This window comes from Carettochelys insculpta, chromosome 1 (assembly GCF_033958435.1).
Source record: "Carettochelys insculpta isolate YL-2023 chromosome 1, ASM3395843v1, whole genome shotgun sequence".
Classification (NCBI taxonomy): Eukaryota; Metazoa; Chordata; order Testudines; family Carettochelyidae; genus Carettochelys; species Carettochelys insculpta.
The window spans coordinates 245,323,258-245,349,989 of record NC_134137.1 but is presented as its reverse complement, the minus strand read 5'-3'; the positions used below and the strand labels follow the sequence as shown (position 1 = coordinate 245,349,989).

Genomic DNA, 26,732 nt, shown 5'->3' with positions numbered 1-26,732 from the left:
CACCATATTCTGCATGTGCTTTACTTCTGTTAGCCAGAAGCTGGGCATGAAGGATGGGATGAATCATTCAGTGATTGCCTGATGTGTACATTCCCTCTGAAACACCTGGCAGTTGCTACTGTCAGAAGATAGGATACTGGACAAGGTGCACCTTTAGCCTGACCCAATGTGGCTAATCTGGTCTTCCCAAGAACCTAGAAGTCTCTCCCCTTCCCCTGAGTGGAGGCAGAACCCAGGAGTTCTGGTGGGATCTCCCTGTATGCAGAGTTAGAAACTAAGAATTATAATGCTAAACCTAAGTGTCCCGTAAGCAACATGCGATGAGATGTCAGAACATGTTGTTAGAGTTGTGTGGGTTTAATCCTTCTTTCATATAGGGATTAGATAAGGGCCTCCTGTCAGCTACCTGCTAGATTATTTGGGAAAAAAAACCCCAAAACTTCCCATGGTCTAAATCAGTGTTTCCCAAACTTACAAAATTTGCGTAACCCTTTTGGGACTTCAGCCTTATCGGCGCACCCCTCTCCCGGAGCTCGCCCGCCGCTCTAGTAATTTATTTTCTGCCCTGTACCCCTTGAAATCCTTTGGGATACCACCCGCGCACGCGTGCCACGCCCTGGGAAACACTGGCCTGAATGGTCCCTGGAATCCTGGCTAGAGTTGCCCCCAACCTAAGCCCAAATCTAAAAAAGGCTCCTGCTCTTCCGATCAAGCTGTCAGGGTGGTGCCCTGAGATCTGCCCCAACCTGGGGAGACGTGCACAGGAGGAGCGCGACAGCCAGGATAGGGCTGCATCTCCCCCGGCAGGGGCCGGAGACGGGCAGAACCCTCAGCCGGGGGCGGTGTTCCGGGGCGGGGGAAGCGTTTGGAGACACCCGATGGGCGGGCGAAGCGCCGCGATGGCCGAGCTGCTGGCGCCGCCCCGTTCTCGCCGGGCGCCGAGGGGCAAAGCCCAGCGCGAGGCGACGCGCGCGCGGAGAGCCGCGCAGGGGCCCGGCAGGTTTGTAGGCGGCGGAGCGGGGCGTTACCGGCCTCTCCCCTCAGGCGCTGCCGCGTGGGTCCCGCGGTTGGCCTCGCTCCGTGCCCGGAGCAGGGGCTCACCGGCGGGGAGGGACGATCGCCGTGGCACGTGCTCACCCCCGCGCCGGCTGCGCGCAGATGCGGGGACCGGGCGGGAAGCGCGGCGGCCTCCTTCCCGCGCGCTGTGCGGCTTGCCTGGGCTCGGGTTACGGTGAAGCGGTCACGGATGTAAGGAGCAGCATCCCACTGCACCCCTCCCGCCCGCCCGCGCACTTTTCCCCTCCCCCTCCCCCTCCTAGCCCCGTAGCCGGGCGAGAGGCATTGAAAAGGGAATAAATGGGAAGCAGCGTTCAGAGCCTTTGTGGTGGTGGCGGGGGTCGTCCGGGCTTGGCCTCGGCACTGCTGGGAAGCCTGATGCCCTGCAGAGGCGTGCAGGAGCTGCTGGTTGTAGGAGGTTATTGGTCTCTGTAGGCTGCTACTTGGTCATGTTTCATATGAGGCCGGGGAACTAGGTACATCCTCAGTGCGTTTTCTTCTGTGCTATGAATGCTGCCACATAGTTTGACAAAAAAAAACCCCTGGATAGAGGACTGTTCCTTGAGGAGAAAGGACACCAGCTAGAGTTAATAGCAATGACTAGCTAATTCTCAGGGTTTGAATCAGTCATGCAAGTAGAGGTATTTCAAACTTTGAGGGGCGTCAGAAATTGGAGTCAGCAGGAGAGATCGGCTGTGTCTACACTTGGCCAAAATTTCAAAAGGGCCGTGCTAATGGACGAATCAGAGAATATTCATTTCAGCGCCTCATTAGTATGCTGCCAGCGGCGGCACTTTGAAAGTGCTGCGTTTTAATCGTTCACGGCTCATCTACATGGGACCCTTTTCGAAAGGACCCCACAAATGTTGAAATCCCCTCAGAAATAAGGAATGAGGAATAAGGGGATTTTGACGTTTGCAGGGTCCTTCGGAAAAGGGCCCATGTAGATGAGCTGCGCGTGATCGAAATGTGGCACTTTCGAAGTGCCGCAGAGGACGGCATGCTAATGAGGTGTGGAATATTCATTTCAGCACCTCATTAGTGTTCTCCAATTTGGCCATTAGCATCGTCCTTTTGAAATTTTGGCGAAGCGTAGACATGGCCATCCAGTCCAGCATGAATAGTGAGAGAGAGTAAAAAAGCAGTTGGGCCAACTACTGATCAACATAGTCGATGCTTCCTGTAAAAAAGAGTGTACCCTGAAGAAGCCATATGATAGCCTACCTGATTCTCAGGAAATGTAATTCCCACCCCAGTTCTAATCTCCTCACTTTTTCTTGTCATTGTCGTCAATATTCCCTCTTTTTCCATCTGTGGGTGGAAAAATGTTTTCTCATATGCTCCAAGGCATGTGCAGATGTGCACCACCATTGAAGAACATGATGCTGGGTGTTGGTAATTTGCTACTCAGTTGGGCAGCATCTGAATTTCTCGTGGACAGCCTTCCAAGCTTACATGGAACTCCGTCACTGAAGAAGTCTTGCAGCATCACCTCTGTTAGCACTTTGAATCCTTCAGAGTCAGGATTTAGCAAGACAAAGGTGCAGAGGTTACTCAAAGAGCAATGATAAATTACCTCCTTGTGGCTCTTAAACTCTGATGGGGATTACTTGCTCTTACGACAGTTTTTGAGGAGCAGAAAGTTGCTGTTCAGTATCACAGAAACAGATTTGCTCACCTTGATAATGTTTTTCTGATTTGTCAACCTTGATTACTATTTTTGGTTCTCTGTGCCTTAAATTTTGAGTCTGTTCTGGTGTGGCTATGATCTGAAGAAGTGGGTCTGTCCCATGAAAGCTCATCACCTAATAAAACATTATTTTGTTGTCTTTAAAATGCTACTGGACTGCTTTTTTGTTTTGATAGAAACAGAAAGGTAAGGCAGGAACTGATGTTAACAATGATCACTAGTATTGTAGTTTATATTAAGATGATACTTCATCTATTGTTATAACATTTTGTATTTAGTCGTTTTGAAAAGTTACTGATTAGTTATCAGCACAGGTTGAACTTCTATAACCGAGTACCCTCAGGACCTGACTGGTGCAAACCAGAGAATTTATGGAATCATGTGAGGTCATTATTCTCTAGCAGCATTGCTGACACTTCTACTACTTATTGGGCTTTTAGGAGACCACGGATGTTGCTGGACTGGAGAGATTCAACCTGTATTCTTACGTATTGATTCCCCCAAAACCGTGTAGGGGATGTTATGGTGTGATACATTATTTTTCAGAGTAAAGGAGTTATATTTGTTTGTATATTTTAGACTATTACCTTTGTGTTGGTGCCTCAGACCCCATGTATCTGGAGAAATAATTAATTCATTATTTCAGGAGGGCACAGCATGATACAAAATGATCTCCTATATAAGAGAAGCCAGAGATTTCCCAAAAAATGATTCCTAGAGCCTATCATTCAGAAAAACATCCAAGTTTCATTTTGAAATGGTTAGTGTTGGGAAAATCCACTGTGACCCTTCCTAAATTGTTCAAATGGTTAATTACTTTCACTGCTTTTTTTTTAAACAACTAATTTTTTTCTTTTAATTTGTTTTAGCTTCAAATTCCAGCGATTGGATTATGTTATACCTATTTTGCTAAACAGAAGATCACATTATTGAATATTTGTTCCCCATATAGGTACTTATGGACTAATCAATCACCTCTGTCTGTTAAACTAATCTTGTTTTGCTGATTTTACCTGGTTTGTTCTAAGTAGATAATATGATACAGTGTTTTATGTAGGGGTTTGATGTGGAATTTTTAAAGGAGTCATTGAGTTATTAAATGTAGCATCAAAAATGTTTTCACTTTAAAACAAATTAGAGCTAGGTATGATATCTAAGATCAGATTCTCCGCACCGCTCCTTCAAAAAATCAGTGTGCCGGAATGCAGTTATGGGGTTATTTGGGGTTTAGATTATCTAGAGAAGGCTGTTGGAGGGAGATGTAGATTTGAAAAAGTTACTGTTTTGCATACGATTTAATACTACTTTGAATCTTACTTGTGGAAAGAAAACTTAGGAAGGAAAATTCTGTCCGTTCACTGTTCCAGTGCTGATACAGAATGGGGATAGTTTTCTAACTAAAAGATCAAGAAAGAAATTGCTTCAGAAGGGGAAGGATTGGAAGGAGCATATGAGGCTGGGGAAATAAGTACATCTTCATTGCTTTTTCTTCTCTGCTATGAACGCTACCAAATATTTTGACAAAGGGTGGCAACAAATGAGACTGGAATCATGGTTATTTACGTACCATATTTGTGTTTTCATATGCTTGATGTTTAATATTTCTTGTATATTTTTGTTTTATTCTGAGTATTGTGCCTTTTATTTTAAAATGTTCTCTTGGTTCCACAGTCTTCAAACTAAATTATAATCTTGGTTGCATTGGTATAAATCAATAGTAACTTCATAAAAATCACTGTATTCATTCTGGACTGAGGGAAGAGGTTGACTTATTCACTGTAGTTTAACTTTATCTTTGCATTTGAGTGAGTAAGTAGCTTACATTGGTTCTGCTCTCCAGTCATGCTGTATTTCAATTAATTGTCTAAGAACAATAATGAAATTTCCTTCATCTTCTGTAATCTACAAAGGACCTATCTTTCAAGTCTTTACATTTCTCCAAATGTGACTACTTTCATGACAACCTGAAATGTTAGGAATATTAATTTAAGAGAATTGCTTTGAATCAGACCTCTTAGACAAGGGGTTTTTTTTTTAATGTTATCTTTCCCTAATTTTTTTTGAGTACTCTTCATGCCTCAAACTAAGGCTATTTCTACACTATAGGGTTTTTCGACAAAACCTGTGGAATAGCTACACTAAAAATGCGTTTGGTTGACATACTGTTGACAGAACTCAGCACATTTGTCAACAGCCTTCCGCCTCACATGGGAGAGGCAGAACGCCTTTCTTGACAGAATCTGTGGACAAAAAAGCCTGTCGATAGTCTGGGCTTCTGGGTCACCGGGCAGCCCTGTCTGCTGTGCTTTTCGTTGGTCATTCTGTTGAGAGAGGGCCAGGCAGTCCAGCCACTCTCTGTTGACAGAGCAGATTGCTTTATCAATCTGCTTTTATGTGTGGATGCACTCTATCAACAGAAATTTTGTTGGAAAATATCTATCCACAGAACTTACTGTCGGAAGATATCTGTAGTGTAGATGAAGCTGAAGTGTTTGTACTAGTAAAACATAGCATGCCAGAAATGTAAAGTGCTTAATTAGCCTCCTGTGTCACTTAAAAATAAGAGGTTTGTGTTCAGGGCATGAGTTAGTCATGTTTTGAACTTTGCATTGTTTTGGTTTGTAGCAAAAACCTAATATTTGTAATTGTTTATCATCGATGGGGCTAGGCTATGTTGTTCTTCAGAACATGAAATAGTCTATAAATCTTCCTTATATAGTAATTTTCTAGAACAATATCAGATGTAAGTCAAAGACAAGAGGCATCTTATTTGACTTACTGTTGGAATTGTGAGGTTTTTGTTTTGCTCCATAAACGTAGATACTGTGCACTTTTTCTTTAGCACTGTGCAGATTGAACCTCTCTAAACCAAGACTCTATGGTCTGGCAACATCGATAGTCCAGCAAGGCCACAGATGTTCTTGGACCAGAGAGCCCAAACACCTGAGAGTCCTGGAGTAGGAAGGCCAGCAGCTGGGGGACCTGCTGGTGCCAGCAGCCCTGCCATGGGTGGGAACCTTGTAGGGGTGGCAGCAGCAGGGCTAGAAGCCCTGCTAGGGACGGACGCCTTGTCAGAGTGGTGGTAGCAGTGCCTGCAGCTGGCAGCCTGACCAGGGTGGTGGCAGCTGGGCCTGCAGCCCTTCCTGGGCTGAGAGCCCTGCAGTTACTCCCTGCCTAGGTTGCAGTGGTAACTGGCAGCAGGGAGAGAAAATGTAGAAGGTAGATTGAAGAGTTAGTGCATTGAGCTGCCTGACTGACTTGTCAGATTACAGTGACAGCAGCGCTTGGACCTTCCCTGGTGAAGCAAACTCCCTTGTTCAGGATTGATCAAGTCCTGAGGTGCTGGACCATGGAGATCCAACATGTGTAAGCAATAGCACTGTGCTTTCTACTTGAGAATCTGCTTGCTGCAAGACATATAAAACAAAAAATGCTGACAGTTTGTTCTAGTTGGCTGGTTCATAATGCTATGGAGGAAGTAATACGTGAATATTTTAAGTGTGGGATTTTAAAGAAAAACACAAACCCAGAAAAGGTGTTGCCTGTGACATTTCTAGGACATAGGGCTCAGCTGGAATAGGTGCTTCTAGGTGCCATGCCAGTTAGTCACTTAGAAATGCCTATAGATAGATCTTCATTCAAACTAAGTTGTTAATGGGAGTCTGTTTTGTTCTTCATGTGAGCTAGTCAACTGATTGACTTGTGTAGTTGAGAGCTGATGGAAGAACCCATGAGTCACTAAGACATGCATTGGAGTTGTGCAGGAGGCTGTGAAAGGGTCAGCTATTCAGGAGGCCTCCACCACTTTTGTGCATTGCAGAAGTGGGGTCTTCATGATACCATGGTAAGACTTGTACTTATGTGGATCCAATAGACCCGACACTCTGTAGCAAGGACATGGAGTAGCTATAGTGACTATTTCAGCATGTAAACAGGTTTACTAAACCAACAGTCTTTTTTGGGAACATGGCTGATTTCTGACCCCTTCCTTTCCTCTCCTTTTCCATCTTCAAAAAGAAGATTAATTTACCTGAAATTAAATTATTCAGACTTCCTGCATAAAGAATAAATTCTACACTAAAGCTTAATGGATTGTTAGTTTTGACTTTTGGCATCAATAAATCTGTAACAATAAATGTAACTGTCTGAGAAGGGATAGTATTCAGAACAAAGTTTACCTGTTTAGCAAGACATGTCCTGATTAAATATAACTTGAGACAAACCAACCTTTTTGTCTGCAGGTAGGGGAGAAAGTTCACAAGATGTGATTATTAACGAAGCTGGACATTGCTAATGGAGCACAAATATGTAATATTTCTGAAAAGTATCGATTATCTTTTTAAAATGCTTCTAAATTACAGGTTTCTGATGTACCTTTGTTTTAAAATTTTCTTTGGACATCTTTGGTTTATCATTCATATACAGTAAGAATATTTTCAAAAAATTGAAGGAAAGACTGCGTGTGGGAGCTGTTTACATTTATTTTCTTTAAATGTGTAAATATTTCAAATTGTGTTCTGTTAAGCTGAATTTGAACTGCATAAATAAAGGAAATAACCTTGAAGAGCTTTTATTTTCCTTTTCTGTATCATGTTTGATATTTAAAACTTACAAAGTCAGTTGTAAACATTTGCTAATGGAATTGCTTTGTAAGCCCTGAAACACATCTAACATTCTTAAACAATTAAAATGTTCTCATGTGACTCTTTTACAGTTGCTGTAAATGAGGAAGGGTGTGTGCATGTGTTCTTATATGGATTTTTGGAAAGCAAAAGAGATGCACACTTCTTTTCCTCCACTTGCCACGGAGATTTGGCATTAAGGGAAGTACATTGCACTTTGGAAAAAATTGCTTTCTGTCCTCAGTGTAGATGTAGGGCAGATCCATAGCTGATGTAGCTTGTCGTAGCTCCACTTAAATCAACTTGAAATCAAAGTTCATCTTCTGTCATTGTATTAGTTGTCTTACTTGCTGTGAGAGGTTGCACACAACTTGTTAATTTAATAAACTGAAAAATTAAAGAAACAGTCAAATACATCAACATTTAATTTTGGTGGTAATTGGCTGTTTTTTAGGTAAAACATATGTAAACTGAAGTATTAAGAGTTTCTACCTTTTTTTTAAATAGGTTTCAGAGATGGATTCAGAAGAAAGAACAACTAACAAAAGTGAACAAAAATCAAGGTAAATATAATGGCAAGTAGCATGGGAGAAATTTAGAATGGGAGAGAGAAGGCGGGGGATTGTCTGTTCCTTGGAGATCATCCAAAGGTAAGTCTGGGAGTGCAGATAAAACTTAGATTCCAGATGCACCTTTGTTTGTGACAAGTTATAGATCATATTTGCTGCTTTACTCTTCCAGAATTTTTAGTCTGTTCTTTTACTTTCCTTCCTTTTTCCTCCTTCCTACTTTTTTAGACTCTAATGCTCAAAAGGGAGACTCTGACACTCCCTTTGAGTTCTGTAGATTCAGTGGAAATCTGTGAGCATAAGGGTCCTTTCTGTTGTGATCCTTTTGATGCTTGGGCCTTAGTTTTCTTACAAGTAATATGGTACATTTTAAGAAGTATCTGTGTGCAAACTCAAGAAGTTAATAAAAATGCTCACAAATCCAGGCTACCAATGGTGTCTGTCCTTATATTAGCACAAGGACAGCATGAAATTAGTTGCAATGTAAATAATAATAGGGAAAGAAAAATTATTAGGAGACAGGATTACTTTATAAACTATCCAATAACACTTTAATATTTTAAGTAAGGTTTAAAAATAACACTACATGTTCTCAAAATCATGTAAACTTTTGCCCAAGAACATAATTTTTCCGTTGATAGTATGTATACTTGGTTAAGCTTTTATTGAGAAATAGGTAGCAGTTGTGCCTTGAGGAAACAATTTCTGTGCTGTAGCAGAAAGAAGTGGGAGTATAAAAGCGGTATTTTATTTATGTAAGCTGTCTCTTTAGCAACTTGCCCAGTAGTTGCTGTGCTTGAGGCAATTTCAGAAGGGATGTTTTAACCTGTTGTTTATAGTCAGATAATATGACCTAGAAATTCTGGTTGCTTACTCACCTCCAGCAATGATAAAATAGGTTGTTTTAAAAGTTGAATATTGCACAACAAATCTAATGCTGAATTGTCCCATATTATTCAAATATATTCCCTTTCTCTGGCTGTGTCAACACTACAAAAATAACTTCAAAGTAACAAACTTTGAAGTGGGGCATCTACACAAACCTTAATTTGAAGTACGGTACTACTCCTTTCCTGGGAATGGAGTAAGGACTTGGAAGTTGGGCTCCCTTACTTCGAAGTAAGGGAAATGTGTTTAGACTCTCTGCAGGCTACGTCGAAGTAGAGCCTAACTTTTCTCAATACATTTGTATATTATGTAAATAACCAGAGCTTTGTACATTTTGCTTGTGATAACTTTATATTATGTAACTATTCATGGCTTTAATAGAGAGAAAAATTTCTAGCTTGCTTGTTGAAGCCAAGATGACTGAGAAGCTACAAAATTTCAAAAATAAATGAAGACATTTCCTTTATTGCATGAAATAATTGAAAATGAGGCTTTCCTCTCAGTAAACAATCCATCTTACCCACTCTTCTGTATTCAACAATGTTTTTACTAATGAAAATGTTTCTTTACAAAGACCAGTTTCACTTTATTTTTGCAGAAAGCCTCCCCCTCAGACTTGCCAGAGAATTTCTTGTGCTTGCTGTTGTACAGCTAATATCAAGGAGCAGCTCATGCAGTCAACATTGTTGAGTGAATCTGTATACCCATCCCTCGTTTAATGAGCACTTTACTTATGAGTACTCGCTAAAGCAATGAACACATATACCTACCTTTATTCGCTGAATGAGTGAACTTCCCCTGCTTATATGAGCGGGGTTGCTGGCCGGGGTAGGGTGGGGAGGGAAGACCCACAGCCCTGCAGCTGGCTCAGCTCCAGCCATGGGGTACCTGGCAGGGGGTGTAGAGACCCACAGCCGGAGCCTTCTCCCTCCTTTCCCTCAGACATGCAGCTGTCTGACAGCCCTTAGGCTGGAGGAGGAGAGGCAGAAGGCTTTTAGCCTGGTTCTCTCCACTGCAATGGTGGGAATGTGAAACTGACCAGCCGTGAACTGATCAGTTTCCTGGCCCTGCAAGCTATGGGGAGACTGGAACCAGCCTGCCCCTGGTTCTGAGCTCCTGTCACTCTGGGAGCCAGGAAACTGACCAGCCCTGGTCACTCCTGGCTCCCCTCCCCTTGCAGGAAAATTCGACTTACGCAGGGGTTGCAGGAACAACCCCTGGGTAACTCCAGGGTTTACTGTATTAGACCCCGCACCCGCTCCACAGACCTCACCCTCGGCAGTCCCAAACTGGCAATCACAAACTGCCTCCAGCAATAAACCTGCCCAGCAGCCTCAAACAATTCCCAGGCTTACACCCCCCATCAGCAGCCGCAAGCTACCCCAAGGCTTACACTCCCCCCAGCAGCCCCAAACTTCCCCCAGTTTTAGACACTCCCCCCCACCATCCCTCAACAGCCACAGCCTTAGACATTCCTCCTCCTCCCACAGCCTCTTCACCAGGGCTACTAGGCTGCATGGCCCCCCAGCCTCCTGCTCCCAGAAATTAACTTGAATGTTAAGGTTTCAGCACCTAGGCATAAGGTAATTGCTATCTGTAGTGATAGAGGTAGCTGCCATCTCCAGCAGTTACCGCTATTGATAGATATCTGCCTGAGGCAGCAGTATTAAGAAACTGCAAATGGCTTCTTTTAACAGCCACATGCCAGCTGGGCAGTTTCCAGCTGTGACCTTTAACAGATCTAATGGGACCCACAGGTTGGAAATCCCTGTTTTACACACATACACTACATCGTATTTCTGGTGTCACCTATTCAAATACATCAGCAAAGTACCTAAACTCAACTGGTTTATGTCCAGTTACAAGACCTTGAAACGAATTGGAGACTTTTACATGTACTTTAATTGGGAATGGAGTGTTGGTCTTACGACTTTTCGCTTATGAGCAGAAATTGGGAAGCAGTTGTGCTCATAAAGCGAGGGATGAGTGTATTTAGAAAGCTTCATGCTTCACATATTCTTAGAGGAGATAATTAATTGACCTTAAACATAGAACAGCTGAGGGAGGTTCTTAGGAGAATACAAATTTACATAACTATCTTGCACACAACAATTGCGCATAAATTTACTGTCCGTTGCAGCACCTGATTAATACAACAAGGGTGAGCTAGAAGCTTGTTCCTGGTGTGTCTATTTAGTAGAACTTTCAAGGATATGATGAAGCACTGCTGAAAGGATGACTGGTAGTTCAAAGGATTGATAATTGGTGTTTGTTTCATTTCTAGATTGACAGTTTAAATCCAGCTAAATATATTAGTGAAGGGTGTTGCCATTTTATATTGAGTAAAAGTAAATTATGTGAAATTAATTTGGTTTGAGTACAGTTCTTGATCACCGATCACAGCCTCCTCATTTGCAATAGTTGTCACACAAGTTGCAGTCATGATGCACAGGCCAAAGACAGAATGGTGTGAAATCTCATACTACTCATCCTAGAAGTAGTCTGTGCTATTTAGGGTTGAGGTGAATTGATCTGTCAATTTGAGAAATCGTATGTTCTTGCTAAAGTTGTTCTGTTCCGAAATGGAGCATGTCTATTCTAGGGCTTCTTACGTGCACAAACAGTTCGCATGGACACTCAATTTCTTTTCTATCAAAATTCTTAGATTCATGGATGAGATAACATACAATATGTAAAAAATGTAGATCTTTTGTTTTTTTAGGAAAATATTAAAAAGTCTAATAAGAAAGCAGCCTTGGAACCTTCTTTTGGTAATTGGAACTGGAGTGAGTGCTGCTGTAGCACCAGGAATACCAGCCTTCTCCTCGTGGAGGAGCTGCATTGAAGCCGTTATTGAAGCAGCTGAACAGCTGGAGGTGCTTCATCCAGGAGACATTGATGAATTCCGCAAAAAAGTGATCACAGACAGAGACTTGCTTGTAGTTGCACATGATCTTATAAGAAAGATGTCACCAGTGAGTGTATCTATAGTACATATTTCAAAACGTTATTGTGACTATTCATGACTATTCATAGGTTGTGAGCCCTTTTGGGGAAGAGAGTCTAGGGTTATTGTTGTATAAATATTTTACTTGCATTAATTTGAATGTTTTATTTTGAACTTCTCTGGAAACAGGAATCAGGTTCTGCTGTCGAGACTCTTGCTTGTGTTAAGATAGGGCAGAGTCTGTCAGTGTTGTGAACTCTAATAGGAATTTATAGCTTTGCTGATTGAAAGAAGAGATTGCACAGAAATGTTGACAGACCTTGACACTAGTGATTGCGTTAAGTCTTACAAGAGTGCTCTTGTCCCAGCTCCATTTATTTCAAATAAGGGAAGAATGCACATCTTCAATATACCTTTGTGTCACTGATTTTGAGATTGAAGAGGTTTCTTTGGGAAATCCATTAAAAATAGCCTGAAGTCTTCCTGCAGAAATGATGCCAGTGAATGCATTAATAAGTGTGGAGACCATTTAAGACTCTGATATATAGAGGGAGAGTTACAAATATACAGAGAGAGTTACTAATCCTAATACTCCCATCTCCTAAGGCAAAATCCTGCATATACAGATGGGTTCATCCTGAAACTCCCTGGTTTGGTTGAACAGCAAAAGTGGTTTGCTGGGACAAGGACTCTCCACAAGCACACCAGGCTTTAAACCCAGGGAATGGTAACTTTTGACCTCAAAAGCAACAGCAGCCCTTGTGATTTTCAGTGACGCTAGGAGCCTTACAATATACAGCTTCTAAACATGAACATCATATGGAATTGCCCTGGAAGCGAACAGGAAGCCAGTGCAGTCTATGAAAGTCTGGCATGTTGTGAAATCCCTCTGGTCTAGCAGATCATGGAGTTTGGGCATCAGCTAAATGGCGCACATTTTAATATTTCTGTTTGACAGTGACAGAAGAAGGTTTAAGTGTGGCAAACTACAGAATAAAATACCCCCACCCCACTCCTCCATGCCTATGTGTTGCACAAGTTGATCTCTATTAAGACTTCAGAAAAGTGGATGAGCTTACTCTGTATACAAGCTTTAAAATAATAGAGGGATGTATGAAGCCATTCAAACCAGTGGTTTGAAACATCAGAGGAAACATTTACTCAGAATAGGAGCTATCTAAATACATGATTTTAATAAATTTCTTTCTAAGGGAAAGCATGGGACTTAGTTAAGGACCATTGCTGTCCTGATGAAGGCAGTTACAGTACTTTAACCACACGTTTGTTGTTTTCTTCAGCGCACAGGTGATACCAAGCCCAACTTTTTCCAGGATTGCTTAATGGAGGTGTTTGATAACTTGGAACAACACATTCAGAATCCTGTTGTTTTGCAGTCAATCCTCAGGCTAATGGAAAAAGGCACTATGGTCCTTACAACAAACTATGACAATTTACTTGAGATTTTTGGTAAACAACACGGTAAACCCATGGAGTCTTTAGACCTGAAAGATAAGGATAAGGTATGATAAGTCAATAAAATGTCAGGACTTCTTATGGGAGAAAGGTGACTTATGCTTTTGTAGGTTTTTTCACTAGTTATTGATTTGAAAAAACTTTACAGAAAATTGTAGGAAGTAAAGTTTTTCAGTGAAGTAAAGTAATAGACATGGATGGAAGGTTATTTTCGTTATCTGTTTTGGATGATGTGATACAGTTTACTAGGAAATCCCAATGGTCGATTGCTTATCTACCGAAACAGTTCATGTGGATGAAGTAATTGTTATAGTCAAAAATGTAAGTTAATCTATTGAGGTGATTGACTCATCACTCATACACAGTAAAGGCAGATTCAGAGATGTCTGACAGATGTGAAGATTTTTCTGTCTGGTTTGTTTTTGGTGGGTTATGTTTTTGTAAAAAGCTAGAATACTCTTGGAAAATTTAAAATAAGTTTATTTTGGTCAAACATTGCAAAAAGTCTTTAAAAGGTTATTGTTTATATTGTAGACTGTAAAATGACCAGATTACTAAAATTCTGAAACACAGGTGCCAAAACTGTGGTTTCACTATTTTTTCCCATAATTTACACAAGTGGTGGCTAATATTGAAACGTAAGTACACAGAGGGCAAAAATGATCAACTATGCTTTACGTGTGTTTGGGCACTTGTTTTAAAAAAAAAAATCCACTTTTTTTAGAAAAACTAAGTAATATAATCAAAAATATTACATGCATAATTTTGCTTTAGGTTCTTCAATGGGCAAGAGGCCATATAAAGTATGGAGTTCTTCACATTCATGGCTTGTATACAGATCCCTGTGGAATGGTGTTGGATCCTGCAGGATATAAAGATGTTACTCAAGATCCTGAAGTAATGGTATGTGTGATTTACATCCAAGAACATCCCATGTTTTGCCACACTGAGTTTCTTGTAGTGTCTGCAGGTATGCTGCCTTGGGATGTAATGTGGTCAAATTTTTCAGATTAAAAATACCCACATCTGGGCTATTTTTTGGGTTGGAGATTTTTCAAGAAAACCTGCACTGGGCTACAGGAAGTGTTAGTGGTTAGAAGACTGTTCTTTGCAAGGCATCATTAAAGTAAACTTTCAGCATGGTATTAGAGAAGAATATGATCCTGTGTACTGTCTTTTGGATAAGACATAATCAAGATTCTGACCAGTGTTCCCTTCTAATTTTGTACATTCAAGTGAAGCATGAAGTTTAAATGGACCAATATGAAGGTGATGTGTGACACATGACGTCCATATTGGTGCACATCACAAAATTCATTCTGCACATGGACAGCATGTGGTGGAGGTGGGCTGTGCGGGGTTAAGTGTGTGAGAAGGGATCTGGGCTGGAGCAGAGGGTTGGGGTGTGTGGTGGGGGTGAGGGCTCTGGCTGGAGATGTGGGTCTTGGGGTGGGGCCAGGTGGCAGGGTTTGGGATGCAGAAGGAGTTCAGGGAAGAATAGGGGCTGAGAGGGAGTAAGTGTTCCAGATCAGGTGTGGGCTCTAGGGTGGGGCTGCTGATGAGGGATTTTGAGAGGCTCCCCTGAGGGGAGAGCGTACCGCCAGCTTTCTCTCACTGCAAAAGCTTGGGGCCATGTGAGAAGCACCGCTCCACAGCTGTAACAGCTCCAATGAGGTCTGGCTGATGAGAGGGGCCACTTCATGGCCCCAGCATGTCTGGGCCAGGCTGGGAAGGGGCACTTCCCAGCCCACCCCCACGTCCCTGGCCATGGCAGCTCTGTGCTGGGGCTGGCACGCAGAAGCACTTCTTCCCACTGCAGCCGTAAGCTGCTGTGTGAGACTTAAAGGGCAGCTGTGCAGCTAAGAGGGAACTTAGGTCCTGACCACCTGCGGTCTTAAATATCTTATGCTCTCAAGACTAGAGCTGGTAGTCCATCATCCAGTTTTAAATTTCAGTTTTGATTATTTTTGTATGTAAATTCTCTTGGTGGCTTCTGGTTTTTGTTTTTGTTTTTAAAAAACAAAACAAAACAAAAAAAAAAAACCCAAGCACTGGTTCTCAGCTGATCCTTCCCTGCTTCCGACCACTCACCGGGGTTCCTGCGGCCAGGGCTGCTCTCAGGACCCCACACCCCAGCTGGCTCCCTGCCGCAGGGGCTGTCAGGGACCCCTGTCCAGTGATCCCAGGGGTGGGGCTGTCAAGGTGTCATTAGTCAGCACAAAAAGGGCACTGTATAACACACTTTAGAGCATTCTGCTTTAAAAAAAAATACAAATTCTGCTCAAAATAAAAATTGCCAGTTTTGTGTGTCAATAAGTCAAAGGCAGTTGAGAGCACAGGCCATGGGCTGCAGGAAGAGTGAGAAATTACCCTTCTGTCCCACCCTTCAGTAGTGAGTCTGCACCTGTTCCTGACATAACATGTGACCTGTGCCTACCCCAGAAACACCCTGGGGTCCTGCCCCTCTCTACCAGGTCTGGCGCAGGCAGGCTCAACCAGGCAGGAGCCAAGTGAGGCGAGATCCATATATGGGAGTGAGAGAGTTTTGTGTGGGACACTCAGGGTGCGGGCAACTCAGCTGTGGGTCTTGGTGTCAGGGGATCTGGATGCACATAGGCTCATGTGGGGGGAGAGTTCCAGGTGAAGGGGCACTGGGATGTTGCAGGGGCTTCCAGGTGAAGATGGTTGGGTCTCAGCAGAGGGGTCTGGGTGCTCAGGGAGTGTGTCTTCGTGGGGTGGGAAGTTGGGCGTTAGTGCTGTGGAGGTCCAGATTTCGGGGTTCATCATGGCCCGGGGAGGTGTGGCTCATCAGGATGAGGATCCAGAGGCAGGGGGCTTGTGTGCAGGGGGTCTTGAGGGGTGGGGAATGCTCCCTCTAATTTTTTCCATCCGTGAGTGGAATAAACTTTATGCGCACCAAAGCATGTGCGGATGAGTACCACCAATACAAGCACATGCTGCTTACTGTGGGTGGCTGTGAACACTCTGCAAATCCACTGGGCAGCATCTGAATCTCTCCTGGGCGGGGGCCCAAATGCTCACTTTACAGGGACCACTGTTGGTGGATGTTTTGGGTGCATGAGTGGGGTTCAGGTGTGGACGGATGGGAGCAGGGGGGTCCTGGATGTACTGGCGAGGTTTGGCAGGGATGTCTGGGTATGGGAGGTCTTGAATGCCAGGTGGTTGGATTGGTGGGGGAGCAGCTCCCCAGAAAGTGACCCCTCTGTTCACAACTGAGGAGCAATGGGGGCGGGAAGCAGGGGAGGATGCTGAGCATGCAGCTGGGGAAGTTTTCTGGGATGGATCACACACAGCTCACCCACTCCTTGCAGGGGAAGAAGTAGTTCTGCTCTCCTCTGCGTCCAGCCCAGCTGGAACTAGCAGCTGAGCCCAGCTCTGGGTTGGAGTCGCTGGCTGGGGTGTCACTCTGTCAGCAGCTCTGAATGTCTGAAACAGTGTACATGCCCTGGTAGGGAGGTGTGCATGACTGCTTTCGCAGCTTCCCTTTGCTCCCCTGTCAGAAAGTAATTTTTCTGCAGGGACACAAGGAAATCAGCAGGGGATATGAATTCTGCAGATGCACAGTGAAGCATAATTCCCTGAGGCACAATACAAAGGTTCTTCCAATATAATTTTTGGATGCTTATGTTTTAGTGCTGCCCTAGGAAGGTAGGGACTCTTTAATGCTCATATCTTATTTGGTAGGTTAAGAGAAGTCTATCTTTTCAGACATTAGTTAAGAATATTCAGACTTTCTTTTTACAGATACACTTAAGGATAATATCCTAGCTCATAATTTTTGCTTCCATTTCTCAAATTATGGTTACCGATTAAGGTTGTGATTCCCTAAAGGTTTGCATATGCGCTTATCTTTATATACGTAATCTCATCAATTTCTAATATGCAAATCCTTGTGGGATCATAGTGTATGATACAAATTCTTGTAATTGCAAAATAATTATTAAATATTTAATTGGATCTAATATAAAAACAAGTCCTTTTTCCTGTTTAGTATTTCCTATCTTGAATCTTGGGACTTGAAAAAATGTTTTTACCTGGAGCCATGTTTCTTTGGTCAAACAGTTAATATTTTTCTTTTGTCATCTTAACATTCTGAACAGGAGGTTCTCCAGAACTTGTATCGGACCAAATCCTTCTTGTTTGTGGGCTGTGGAGAGACACTGCGTGATCAGATATTCCAGGCTCTATTTCTATATAGTGTAAAGAACAAAGTAGATTTAGAACATTATATGTTGGTACTTAAAGAAAATAAAGACCACTTTTTTAAACTCCAGGCAGATATGCTTCTGCATGGAATAAAAGTAGTATCCTATGGTGATTGCTTTGAGTATTTCCCAGAGTATGTCCAAGACCTAACTGCTCAGATCTGCAAGCAGAGGAGTCCAGGTATTTTGTTTTTGTTGTTATAATGAACTTCTCTGTGTGTGCACAACTGTTCTCCATTCTTAGTGCATTCTTTGTACACGTGACACTAGATTTGAAATGCTAATCCAGTAGATAGTTACAAGTGCATGCATGAAAATCTCTGCTTCTGATTGATGTACAGAGTAGGAGAAAATAATGACAAAATAGTAACTGAATTTTCATTCTTTCTAAAGTTTGCATTTCTTGTAAATTTACCTTTAGCTTTGAGTTTTCTGCTTGCTTATTTTATTTGCCAGCTGTAGTGTTCTTGTAAGGATATTTTTCCTTTAAGTTATTGATAAGTATTTTTTCAAACTTCTCTTCAATTAAGTGTAGTATTCCTGATAAAATATTCAGTTGTAAGCATTATGAGAGTTGAGTACATGGCAAAAGTAGTTAAAAGGCTATACGGATTGACTCCTAAGGAAAGCTAACAGTCAAATATGTATAATTTGGCTGAGCATAAAGTTAGAGCATAAAATTACAAGTGTTTGGTATACACAGAAAAGGTGCACAAGATTTGTGTAGGGTAATACACGGGCTATGACTAATGATGAGGAGGCGAGTGGGAGGAGCAATAGTCTGAGACCACTTAATCTGAGCATCAGGAAAAAACTCTCACTGGCTGAATAAACTACAAAATAATCTTTGGAAAAAAAAATCACAAGCCATGAAGCCATGTCACATGGGGCATTTAAAATTAGACTGAGGTGAAACTTTAAAAATGTACTGCAGGTAATGGTCCAATATTAAGAGGGATGAACTATATTGATTAATGAATCTTTACACCTGAATCTATGAAGTATGTTATATCTAATTGGAAAGCTTATTGAAGTAAAACATCGTATTTTTAAATGAAAAAATAGAAAAGGGGAACAAAAAGGAAAAAAGTGACAAATATTTTAGAAGTGCTTTCCCAGCAATCTCCTTGTTTCATGTTAGAGCAGGAGTGTTCCAAATTGAGTTGTGCCTTCTCAGTGGGTCATAAGGATATTATGTGGGGGATTGTGAAATGTCAGCCCCCCCTTGGGTCCTTTTGCCTTGAGCATTTATAATAGTGTTAAATATTAAAGAAGTGCTTTTTAATTCATAAGGAAGGCCACATTCAGAACATTACCCTGTGAAAGGGATTGCCAGTACAAAAGTTTGAGAACCACAGTGTTACAGATAAGAAGACACTGAAGAAATATCAACAAGGGAAACTAGCTGTGGGTTATAGATAATTATTTCACAGATGTTCTCCCTTATGTCTGCTAAGCTGTTTTGACTAGAATTCCATCAGCCTGATTATAAAACATTGTTTAAAAATACAAACTGCGGTTGGATCAGGGTAACAATTTCTGGAATCTGGTTGAGACTGTATGTTTAGAACAAAGCTTAGCTGTGGAATGGATTTCTCCAAGAAGCCCATTGAAACTTATATGATTTCTGTGCGTAGGGTGTTTATGAAAAGAGTGGATGTGCTTGATGACAGTCTACTGGGACATAATGAAAAGCAGAGACTGGATAGAGAATTAAGTGGACTTAAGAGTCTGTCCTTTTGCAGTACTTCTGGCTAATGCTGCACGCAATTTTTTTAAAAGATTTGAACAGTAACTTGGGCCTGGTTAGTGAGATGCAATCGAACATTGATCTGATGACAGTCTGTGTAACATGCTAATTAAACTCAAAGTATGAATTAAAAAGAAAAATGTCAGGCACCCACATCAGTGGGTAGGGGAATTTGAGTGAGCCAGTGGGAAAAGAAGACCTTACTGAGGGTCAGTAGGTAGTTCTGCTTCCTGGGAGTCATTGGTACACACTGGCCACTAGGGAAGAAAGGTGCTGATTAGCCAGCATTCCCTAGCTCTCAGGATTTAGCCTGGCAAAGGGACCATGTAAAACCTCTTTCAGCAGGCCCCCCTACCCAACCAAAAAGGAATGGGAACCCTACCTGACAGACACTGCAGGTCTAGCCAATCATGTGATAGCAGGTCTCCTGGGATTTGATTTAATGGATGAGTGTATCCCAGCCACGTATTTTTTTTCCTTTGCAAATGATCAGTAGTTGTCACTAAAAACTTTTGAGTCATTTATCAACTCTACCAAGATTGAAAGAGAACAGGATCATGGGCTAGGCTTACGCATTTCCCCCTCTCCTCTCCTCCCCGCCCCCCCCCCCCCCAAAAAAAAACAAAACAAAACAAAACTATGAGGTAAGTCTGTTGCAGATAGATCATGACTGAGGTTACCTCACAAATACATTTTGAGCAAGCTGTGCTAGTGCCAATTTTTTTTACAAATTGATTACTTTCTGTTATTGGTAGTAGTAGCATCCTTCAGTCTATGTAGACTATGGATCGCGCCCTTCATAGTTCCATTTGGGATCATCATTTGCAGCGTCGACTGTGACTGTGAAGGCCCACACAAGAGTGACAGTCCTTGCTGCATCTGTTGCATCTGTAATGGGTGTCTGGCAGGTCCTTGCTGTGCTTTCTGTGCACTCGCTTCTCCTCTGCTAGCTGTCTGATCCTCATCTCACCCTTCTGAAGGCCCTTGTGTAGTTCCTGCCTCCATCTGCTGCAATCCCAGCTGTCCGGCTCAATGTCTACCTCCCTGAGGTCCCTCTTGAAAACATCTTTGTAGCACAACTGGGGGCATCCGGGAGGTCTTTTGCCAGAGGCTAGCTCGCCATTCAGGATGTCTTTTGGGATCCTTCCATCATTCATCCTGTGGACGTGGCCAAGCCAGCGGAGCCGCTGCTGTCTGAGGAGGGTGTTATTGGTAGTAATATTTAAATAGTCTGAATATGCTATATCCCCAATTAATGTTTGAGAATCCAGTTTGTCCAGATTTCATTGTTTGATACAGTAAACTCTATTATATCCAGCAACCCAGGGACCAGGAGATTGCTGGAGATTCAAACATTGTCGATAATAGGGAGATATACTGCATAACACTAAAGAAAAACAAGATTAGATGTTAACAAAAAAAAATGTATGCAGAGTACTTCATTTACCAACATCAGGAGTATAGTACACTGTTTTTATTTTCACTATACCGTACTTGTGGATAATGTAACTAAAATTTACTTATGGTTAAAATCCCAGTTATTTGAGAGTTAGAATGCTGGATATGAAAGAGTTTACTGTAGTTCTCTTGATTATTTTGCTGTTCATTTTGTGGAACATTTTCTAGACACAGTGGTTTCCTGTCTGCCATTAAAGCTAAGCCAATGTTGAATAATTTATGATAGTGTTGTAAGGTACGTGCAGTAAGCATGATTTATATATAAAACAAAAAAGCTTGACTCTTAGCAGTATCTAAGAGAGAGACATCTTTCTAGTAACTATTTGGTCTGGAGTGTCAGAATTTTATTGTTACTTTTAGTTAGCTTATTATATAAAGCAAATAACATCCAGAATAACTGTTCACAAGTGAATTGTTCTCTCTTCCCAGATCCTGATCGAGTGGATAGCACAACGTTGTTGGGTAAAGCACATATTAAAGTTGTATTTTGACAATTAAGAGATTGCATGACATGAATCATGTCAGAGCTGTTATTTGGTATGAAAATCTCCTTGGCTGGAAATTTGTGTTTCCCTTGTCCCCCGCCCTCCAAGTTGCCCTAGTGGAAGATGACTTGTCTTTCAGTTTGCCATAAAAGGCAAACAATTCGTGGTAATCATACTGATTTACCTTTGTGCAGTTTATTTGCTTTAAACGTTGTCACCTTAACTTGTCAGCCACCTACATTCCACCATTTTGACCAGCAGTGAGCAACCTCTGCAGCCTGAGGGCCACATGTGGCCCATCAGGGTTCTCTGTGTGGCCCACAAGACGTTTTCTTTACTATTGCCTGCTTGCAGGGTTCTCAGATTCTGCTTGCTTTCATATGTATGTATTTTTTCCTACCAGTATTGCTGAAGCGACCTGCACATAAAGCAAGGTCACATGAACTGAGGTGCTTGGTGATTGCACACAGTATTAACTGTGTGAGCTGTGTGCTCCTTCAGTATCCAGTCAAGGTGCTGCTACTGTTCATTTTGCGCATCGCCCAAACTCTAGGTACACAAGTGCAGTTAGCAAAACTACACTTTCCCAGGAGACTGTCTTGGTTATGAGAATCTGTGGCCCACTGAGATGGATGGTGCACTCGCTCACCTAGGTTGCCCATTATTGATTTTGACTGTGTTCGATCATAAAGCAGAGGCTGAACAAATTTATAAATTTAGATACTGAGTACTGCTGCTGTTTTCTTGCCCTCAAACAAATGCTGAGCAGTAAAAGGATTAAATAGTGTCTTTGTGAAGGAAAAGTGATGTAGGTAGGTAAGTAGGCTCTGCTTTTCTTCTCAGTGGGCAATTGGTATTTTGTGTTCCATTACAACTGGGAAGTAGCAAGAAGGTAAAAAGCATCTCCAGAAATAAGGAAACCTAAAAGATCAAATTAACTGAAAATATCAAAAGTGCTAGTATGCCACAAACATGCGGTTGTTGCTTTTCATGTGAATGATAACCAGATTACTAGAAAAACAACAAGGAGTCCTGTGGCACCTTAACGACTAACATTTATATGAGCATAAGCTTTTGTGGGTAAAAACCCACTTTGTCAGATGATAGTCTTTAAGGTGCCACAGGACTCCACATTGGTTTTGCAGATCCAGACTAATTTGTCTAATGCTCTTACGCAAATTAAGAGGGAATCTCAAAGAGAAACTCATCCTCCTTAATTGCTTATAACTATAGGAAGTCGCTCTGATGAGCTTCTTGGGAAAGGCAGTTGCCTTGAATTAAATGGGGCCTATCTGAGCTCTCAATAACGTAGTAGGTTATCGTTTTCCATTTTGGAAATTCTCATTTACAAACAAGGAAAACATGTAAAGTACACAGGTGCATCCCCCTACTGTAAAGCAACTTCCACATTCATATACTGTTGTATAGAATGTAGTACTTGTTCCTAGAAAGTAAATATTTGAGGAATTGCCGAAAATTTGCAAAATATGACACCCTTACATGGGCAACTAGATTATAACCAATGCCTGATAAAATGCCTAGAGGTGGGGCCAGATCCTGAGAGTACTGAGGCACTCTTCTGAAAACTGATACAGTAGAGGGATTGGAGCACTTGAAAGGGCTGATTAGTATACAGCTGTTACAGAAGATTTATTGATGGTCAGTCTGCTTGAGTACTGAGGTGGGCTATCAGTCAGCTTCTTGAGTATTCTAAGATGTATTCCTTCAGGGGCTGTGACATGAAGGCATTGTTATCTAAGTAGTATTTAATCTGTTCTTTCTCTATTTTAGCCTCATATGCTAGCTCTTTTTCAGTGGCATTCACTGTTAGCAGTCCAACTGTTGGTAACCTTATTGGTGCAAACCAAAACAATCGACTTAGCACTTCTCCCATTTCCATATTTTCTGTTGATTTCCCCTCCTCCCTCATTGAGTAGCAGGCATAAGTAGTCCTTGGTCTTTCGCTTGCTTTGAATGTATTTGTAGCATGTTTTCTTATTATCCTTCATCACTAGCAAGTTTAATCACATTTTGTGGGTTGGCCTGATTTTGTCCCTACATGCTTGTTTATATTAGTCCTTTTTAATTAGACCTATTTTCCACTTTTTAGTAGGCCTCTTTGAATTTCACGTCATTGATCTATATGGGGTTTGTTAGTGCTGATAGCATATATTATATTAGTAGATGTGCAGGTAAAGGAGACTCTGATGGTATGGTTGATGTTAGGTCCTGTGATGATATCGCTGGTTTAGATATGGGAGCAGAGTTGGCAGCGAGGTTTGTGCAGGGATGCTCCAAAATATTTGTTAGTCTGTAAGGTGCCACAGGACTTCTTGTTGTTCTTGAAGATACAGACTAACATGGCCACCTCTCTGATAAACAAAAGACCTGAATTAGGCTACACTTGTGGGAGCAAGCAGGAAAGAGGGTTAACTAGCACCAGCATGCCCATAGTATGGGCCAGGCATGTTGCTGTCTGAAGAACATAGTGGAAGGAGTTTCTGAGGGAGTGGAGTCACTGCACAGAATCCTCAGGTTGCAGTGATATATTTAGTTTTTTTTTTTTTTCTTTAAACTGTGGTTCTATTGTAAGAGCTGTTGACAGAGAGAGGGGACTGGAGTTCAAATCACAGTTAGGATTATCCAATACACTTTCTGGGCGAAAAAAACTATAGCGAAACATCTGGTTGCTGTAGCAGGCTAAAAGGAGGGGAGCATTCACTCCTTTTGGGTTTCTTCCTGATCATTTGCTATATCAGTCTCTTGGAGATATTCCTGGATATCATATTTCATCCCAGGCAGAAGACAGATTGTCAAGGACCTCTGGCTTGTAGCTTCCCAAAAGCCAGATATTGCTGAATTTCTACACCTGATTCCTGCAGGAGTCAACCCTGGTTGCTGTTTCATTTTGGTCTAAAACACCAAGTCACTAGCAAAACAGATTTCTTGGAAACTTAAACAAGATCCTCCTGCTGAATTTCTGCCCTAAGCAACTTAAGACTTCCTTGCCTCATAGTGGAGTGGGGGAGGTGACATATTACTGCATAGCTGGGCTATGAACAGGAACCCCTTGGTTCCAAACTGGTCCTGCTACACTGTTATGTTTTTCTCATCTAGTACTGGTTTCCAAACACTGTTCTCAAAAATTCTGTCCCGGACAGGAGGTCCTATGTGGAAAGGGACAAATAAAATATAGTGGAAAAGATCTTGCTCTGCAAGAGAGAAAGGAATCCTATGGAATTACCTGCTAAACTGGAGGTGAAATAGTGAGGAGTTGGAGGTAATTATTTCTCTGAACAGCTCCATGTGCTAGCAGTACATTTTAAAGCCTTGTTTGGAGAATGACAACAACCCAGGTGTAATGGATGAGGAAGCACCAAACGTCCACAAGCCAGAGGAGTATTGTGTCACTCACTACACAGCAGAAGTTAGGATCTTTGGTCACAAGATCCAAATATAAGAGCTTCCAGCTGGATCACTATTACTTGTATAGCTTAATATGTGATACTTGGAATAATTTGTGTTTAAAAATAATACAGGAGGGATTTTACTATAACAGTGTATATTTAAAAAAATCAAGTTATTTGTTTTTCAGGGACTTCATGTGTGGACTGTGCAAAGAGGAAGTTAGAAGAAAATGACACGGATCTTCCTAAGAGAATCAAACAATCAGATAATGGTATTCTCACCCCATAATCAATAAAATCTTAAAAGTCCACGATTTAAAAAGATGCTAAATGAAAAGTTTTGAGAGCACAGGACCTCTGGAAGGTGAATCAGAGAACTGGGCTCTCAACAGCCCAGACCTTCAGTGACTTTCTGTACGAGGTATAGACTGTAACAACCATGTTTTCTGGCAAGAACATGGAAGGCATAAAGAGCTAACCTTCATACACTATAGTAGCCTGCTGCTGTCAGCAATTTTTTTCTCTCCCGAAAGTGGCTCTGCTGTGGCCACTGCTCTCAGGTGCTCCAGAATTAGGTAACTGGAAGACCATGAATTTCAAAGTGGGAGCAGCAAACCTCTGGTTGTGGGCTCATGTTTGTATGACAGCCTGAGAAATGTCTTTCTTTGCAGTTAGCACTGTGAGTGCATCTACTCATTACAAATTGCCCTTGCAGGGAGTTTGGGGTTCTTATCTACATGTTGGGTTTTTTTGTGCTACCTGGCATGGTAACCACACCACATGGCAGCGAGGCTGTTGTGGGGGTTATGCTTGCATAAGATGCTGAGAAGCTTTTCGGTAGTTTACATTTGTACACAAAGCCCCTTCCTCCCCCACAGGTGCTGCAGTTGGTGTCTTTCTCATGCTCAGACACATCACATGGGTAGCCTCTGACCCAGTAAAAAGATGTGCCTACCATTCAGTGCTGACCATGCTGCCAGGGCTCCAAGGGTGGGAAAGAATTTCAAGGGCTTGCAGCTGCTAGGGGGACATCTCCCTGGTAGCTAAGATACTCAGGGGGACTATTTCAGGTACTTCATTATTCTAACTAGCTCTGCAGCCACAGACGACAGCACCCCCGCCACCAAAAATATTTTTGGGAGCTTGCTGTCCATTGCAGACAGCTGGTGGCTTGTTTCTGTTATAAAACTGTTTTGCTAACATCTCCTATCTCTTTTCCATGCTTGGACTCCCTCAGAAAGAAGTGGGCAGGACTAGTTGAGATTCCTGTTTCTGTTATGAGTTCAGTGTATGATATTTCACTGCTATCATCTGTGTTTGCAATGTTTGTGCAGTGAAGAGGAAAGACAAAAATCTTTTTTCCTAGGACTTTTCTTTCTTCTAACTTTGAGAATACAGTCTGGCTCCCTGTATTATTTTCAGTTGAAAATTCAGCTACAAAAGAAAGACATTTCTGTAAACTGTTTTGCCATCCCTGTGGATGACTTACACACCCCACCACCTAGGTAAATAAATGTCCATTTTTCCCAGTGGAAGGAAGGCAAAGAGGAACATGCAATGTGGGAAGATGATCTCAAGGACCAGTGAGCATACCCAGAGTGCTACAGAGTTGAGGGAACTGTGGGTTGGGTTCCCACAATGTACTACTGCAATAGTCAATATTTGCCAATTAAGTGTGGGAGCAATAAGTTGACTGTGGGGAGGGGAGGATGGTCAAATTCAAACTTAAAATTTCCATTACAAAATCAATGTTAATAAATTCAAATTTCTCATAGTGCAGATGCAGCCAGAGACATCTTATTTAGGAAGTAGGGTTGAAATTAATTTATTTTTAAAAATGGCAAAGAAGGGGAGCAGGTTCAATATTGATCATCACTCTGACACTCACATATTTTATTCCCTTCCCTGTCTGTGTCTCATTCCTAGTTCCTCTTCCAAACTCTGGGTTGACATGCATCTGCATAGTTGAGTGAATTAGGCTCAGTATGCCCAGAGAATTGTCCACACAAAACTGCTTGCAGGAGCTGAACCTTAAACTGTTACAAAACCCAATTCATCATGGTTTTAACAACTTCCACTGATATCAATGGCCACGGTGTATGCTTAATGTAAAACATTTAAGATGTTTGCTGAATCATGTAATTAAAATACAACATTTAAA

The 26,732-nt window shown here is 41.9% G+C and overlaps 1 protein-coding gene across 1 annotated transcript; it reads left to right on the top strand.

The window, feature by feature from the left end:
- The first annotated feature begins 916 nt into the window (after positions 1 to 916).
- On the top strand, positions 917 to 26,732 carry FAM118A (family with sequence similarity 118 member A). Its single transcript, XM_074983696.1, has 8 exons — positions 917 to 1,000; positions 7,876 to 7,931; positions 11,548 to 11,800; positions 13,071 to 13,292; positions 14,020 to 14,148; positions 17,367 to 17,652; positions 21,109 to 21,141; positions 24,760 to 26,732. The coding sequence occupies exons 2-8, from the start codon at positions 7,885 to 7,887 to the stop codon at positions 24,858 to 24,860; spliced, it is 1,071 nt and encodes a 356-aa protein (XP_074839797.1). The 5' UTR covers positions 917 to 1,000; positions 7,876 to 7,884; the 3' UTR covers positions 24,861 to 26,732.